General features: G+C 58.3%; 1 protein-coding gene across 1 annotated transcript; it reads left to right on the plus strand.

Moving 5' to 3' along the window:
• Positions 1-2,868: 2,868 nt before the first annotated feature.
• Positions 2,869-4,248, plus strand: NFIL3 (nuclear factor, interleukin 3 regulated; the record flags this gene model as incomplete). The annotated part of the gene is made up of 1 exon (XM_080709529.1): positions 2,869-4,248. One exon carries the CDS (start codon positions 2,869-2,871, stop codon positions 4,246-4,248), a length of 1,380 nt encoding a protein of 459 aa, XP_080565655.1.
• Between the last annotated feature and the right edge of the window lie 391 nt (positions 4,249-4,639).

Raw genomic sequence — 4,639 nt, forward strand, 5'->3', positions numbered from 1 at the left:
GGCTGGCTTCGAACCTGTGCGATCCTCTTGTCTCAGCCTCCCAAGCGCAGGGATTACAAGTGTGCGCCACCACGCCCGGCTACCCCGTTCGTTTTTGAAAGCGTACTTTTATTTGTGCGTGGTAAGGACACAGCAGTGAGGTCGAGGGTGGTCAGAGCTACAACCACACACACTGCTCTCGGCACGTTCCAGCCCTTCCCCACCTGGACGCACGGCACCGAGGTGGTGTCAGCGATCGCCTGTGTACATGGTGTGTGTACACGGCCTTCAGCAGTCGCCTTCAGCTGCACCTGGCTCTGCGTGCTCCTGCAGCGTGTGGGCTCTGGGGGTCTGCTGTGTCCTCTTCTCACTCCCCGCCCCAGCCTAGCTCAGGCCTCCATTTGTGTTGATAAACCAAGCGATGAGGAGGAGAAACTGTCCCTGAGTCAGGTGGCTCCGTCAGAGTTCAACCGTATTGAATGAAAATCCATCTGAAAAGCGTTTTGGTTGTGACACTTGCCGTCTGTGGTGAAGGAACGGGTGACATCGCTCAGTGTCGAGTGTCTGATAGCTTCGGTTTGTTGCTAGAGGGTCCAAGTGCGCTTCAGTTTGCACCCTGAAGCCCCTTGCAGCGCAGTGGGACACGAGACAGGAAGCGGATACCTGCCGTGTGTCCCTCCCCACGGCGCACAGCGCGCAAACGCCGCCATCCCACAGATATTGCAGATGGCACTACAGGAAACATCCCGAGCCCATGTTCGGTGCCCCGATTCGCTGTAGAGGCAGTGAGGGGCAGGAGCGCCAGAGCAGCAGTGGGTGCATCAGGTTGGAGGAGACGAAATGGGGCTGAGACGGGAGGGTCGCAGGCGCAAAGCCAGCCGTGGCAGCTTAGCCTCAGTCTCAGACATAAGAAGTAGATTAGGGCTAGGGGTATAGCTCAGAGACAGGCACCCGCCAGGCACCCCGGTGAGACAGGGACGCCCCCAAACAGAAACCTGCTGTTAGTAGTCACAGCCTGAGCTAGGACTCACTGTTTCCTGGACTGTGTTGTCTCACTGTAACGGACAGAGCATGGCAGGAGGCCTTATTTTTATTTTATTATTATTACTTTGTGGGGGGGTACCTAGGATTGAACCCAGGGGTGTTCTACCTCCGAGGTATACCCCTAGCCCTTCTTTTTATTTTTGACCTTGAAAGAGGGTCTTGCTAGGTTGATGAGAGTCTCACTACTTGCGGAGGCTGTCCTCAAACCTGTGGTCCTCCTGCCTCAGCCTGCCAAGTCCTGGAGTTACACGATGCGCCACCACACCCCATTTCATCCTTATGATCTTGAAATTATTACGTCATGCCTTCTGTGCATATTGGGGAAGCCCAGAGGAGCTAGCGGCTTTTCAATTGATAAAATTAAACTTGGGCAGTCAGCACAGACTCCGCCTCGGCAAGAGAGACTTGTGACGGCCAGGCGGAGCGCGCTCTGCAGACTGCTTCGTGAAAAGCCTCACCGCCCGGGAAGCTGGGCGGAGACCCGTGGCCAGAAACGCAGCCCCGGCGCCCGGTGAGGCTGGCGGGGTGCGGCGTGCAGAGCGGATGCCGGGCCGCCTGTGGGTGCTCAGTGCTGTGTACTCTGGAGGCCTGGGTGTGCGCGGACACACACACGCACAACCCCCCAACATCAGGCCATTCATATTAGAAGTATTTCACCCAGGAGAGAGCAAACTGGTTGATAATTCTCTTTATTTGAAGCTAGTTAGTAAACCTGGAAGAAGTTCCATAATTATATTCTCTCGGTAGTAGTTTTACGTTCCACAAGGGCACCACACTTAAAAACCAGTGACGTTCCTTTCAGCCCAAAGCTTCTATCTAAAACCTACTGGGACAGGGTCTTCAGGACCCGCAGAAGGTTTCGGATGCTTCAGACTGAGCGTTCGCTACACCAGCTTGAAGAAAGGAACATTTCTAATCTCACGAGCACACACGCTTTTGCTCTCCTCTGTCTGATGGTGCTGGGCTTGAGCCCGGGCTATTACACCTCTGAGCTACGCCCCCAGCTCTTCTTAGTTTTTATTTTGGACAGGATCTCACTAAGTTGCGGAGGCTGGCCTCAAACCTGTGTTGCTGTGCTGGCCTCTTCTCTCAGCCTCCCAAGCACTGGGGTGACAGGCGTGCACCACTGCACCCCGTTGTAGCTGCTTCTGAAGCAAAACTCTTTGGGTCTGGCGGGCCACCCCTTGGAATTCACTGGACCACAAGCCCACCAGGCAGGAGGGGATGTGACCGGCAGGTCCACGTACACAGGAAGATGTGGATTCAGACCAACAACTCAGCCGGGCGTGGCAGCGCACGCTTGTGATCCCCGCGCTTGGGAGGCGGAGACAGGAGGATCGCACAGGTTCAAAGCCAGCCTCAGCTACTGAGTGAGGCTCTCAGCAACTCAGTGAGACCCTGTTTCCAAATAAAGAACAGAGCCAGGCGGTGGAGCCCACATCTGTAATCCTAGTACTTGGGAGGGTGAGACAGGAAGATCGTGCAGGTTCAAAGCCAGCCTCAGCTACTTAGTGAGACCTCGTTTCAAAATAAAATATAAAATAGGTCTGGGAGTGTAGACGGCCCCTGGCTTCCAGCCACAGCACCTCAAAATAAATAAATGCGCAGTGGCGCTCCCTGTCCGTCCGTGGCAGCAGTTTTGTTCAAGTGAGTAACGGTTCCTTTTTGTGTGTTGCAGATACTGGGACGGGCCCTGCTCCCTCCACAGGCGGAGCTCGACGGCTTCATCCCGGCCCGTGGAACAAGGAAGCCTGCGGATGGATTCCGAGCCGCGGTTTCTCCGGCAATTGAGAGTACTGGGAAAATAATTTGTTCTGTGCTGCGTAGAGCGGGAGGCGGATTCTGATGCAGCTGAGGAAGATGCAGAGCCTGAAGCAGGAGCAGGCATCCCTGGACGCCCCGGGCGCGGCCGACAGGGCGGCGGTGCTGGGCGCCGAGGCGGCCGAGGACCTGGGCGCGGGCGAGGACGCGCTCCTCGGCGACGGCGGCCTGGGCAAGGGCAAGGCCGCGGCGTGCCGCCGGAAGCGGGAGTTCATCCCCGACGAGAAGAAGGATGCCATGTACTGGGAGAAGAGGCGGAAGAACAACGAGGCGGCCAAGAGGTCCCGGGAGAAGCGGCGGCTGAACGACCTGGTCCTGGAGAACAAGCTCATTGCGCTGGGGGAAGAGAACGCCACTCTGAAAGCCGAACTGCTGTCCCTCAAGTTGAAGTTTGGCTTGATCAGCTCCACGGCCTACGCCCAGGAGATACAGAAGCTCAGCAGCTCCACGGCCGTGTACTTCCAAGACTACCCGGCCTCCAAGCCCGCCGTGAGCGCCTTCGTGGACGAGCCCGAGCCCGCCGTCGGGGCCGGCGGCTGCGTCTCGGTCATCAAGCACTCGCCCCTGAGCTCCCTGTCCGACGCCTCCGAGCTGTCCTCCGCCGAGCACGCGCGGGACAGCCCCGGGCAGGGCGGCTGCAGGAGCCCCGAGAGCAAGCTCCCGCTCATCAAGCAGGAGCCGGTGGAGCTGGAGAGCTTCGCCAGGGAGCCCAGGGAGGAGCAGGGCGCCTACGCCGCCTCCATCTACCACAGCTACGTGGGCGGCGCCTTCCCCGGCTACGCACACTCGCCCCCGCTCCTGCAGGCCAGCAGGTCTTCCAGTAACTCTCCCAGAAGCTCAGAGACAGAGGACGGTGTCGTGGGCAAGGCGTCGGACGGGGAGGACGAGCAGCAGGTGCCCAAGGGCCCCATGCACTCCCCGGTGGAGCCGAAGCGCCTGCACGCCATGGTGGTGAAGGTTCCCGAGGGGAGTTCCTCTGCCCTGCCGCACAAGCTGCGGATCAAAGCCAAAGCCATGCAGATCAAGGTGGAAGCCTTCGATCAGGACCTCGACGCCACGCAGACGCTGTCCTCGCCGGGCAGCGTGGCCTCCAAGAGACGTTTCGAACTGGAAAAGCGCAGCGCGCCGGGGCTGGTCCGCGCCTCCCTCACGCCCTTCGCGGTGCAGGTGACGAACATTCAGGATTGGTCCCTCAAAGCGGAACACTGGCACCCCAGAGAACTGCACAGCAAGGTGCAGAACGGGTTCAAGACTGGAGTGGCGGGCCTGAAAGACGAGGGCTGCAAGGCTGCCGATGCAGAGAGCCTGTATCTGAAGCGAGGGATGGCAGACTTATCGGCAGAGGCTGTCTCGCTTAAGAGACTCATAGCCTCGCGGCCCATCTCTGCCTCAGACTCGGGGTAGGTGGCCCGGGCCGCTCCGTCCACCAGTGCGTTTTGTACTCTGCTGGGCCTCGCCGGGCCTGTGATGTCATTCACTGTAATGTGCACCTGTCTGTCCGTCCGGTGTCTTTGTGTGCAGACATTATGCGAAGCTTAGATGACGTTCTCCCCCTGCCTCGTGTGCAGTCAGTCCACGCAAAGGCTCCGCGTACGGGACGTTATTTCTGTTGTTCTCTTGGGAAGTGTGTAAGTTGCCAGTGTCAATAAAGGATTGGTGACAAACGCAGCTCCGCTCCGTCGTGCTTGATTTGGTAGAAAACGTAAAGGGGTACCGGTGTGTAGATTTGACTTATGTGGAGCCGTTTCCCGCCCCAAATTAAAAAAAAAAAACGGAAGTCCTCAAGTTCAGCAAA

Source organism: Muscardinus avellanarius (genome assembly GCF_963383645.1).
Source record: "Muscardinus avellanarius genome assembly, chromosome: 13".
Classification (NCBI taxonomy): domain Eukaryota; kingdom Metazoa; phylum Chordata; class Mammalia; order Rodentia; family Gliridae; genus Muscardinus; species Muscardinus avellanarius.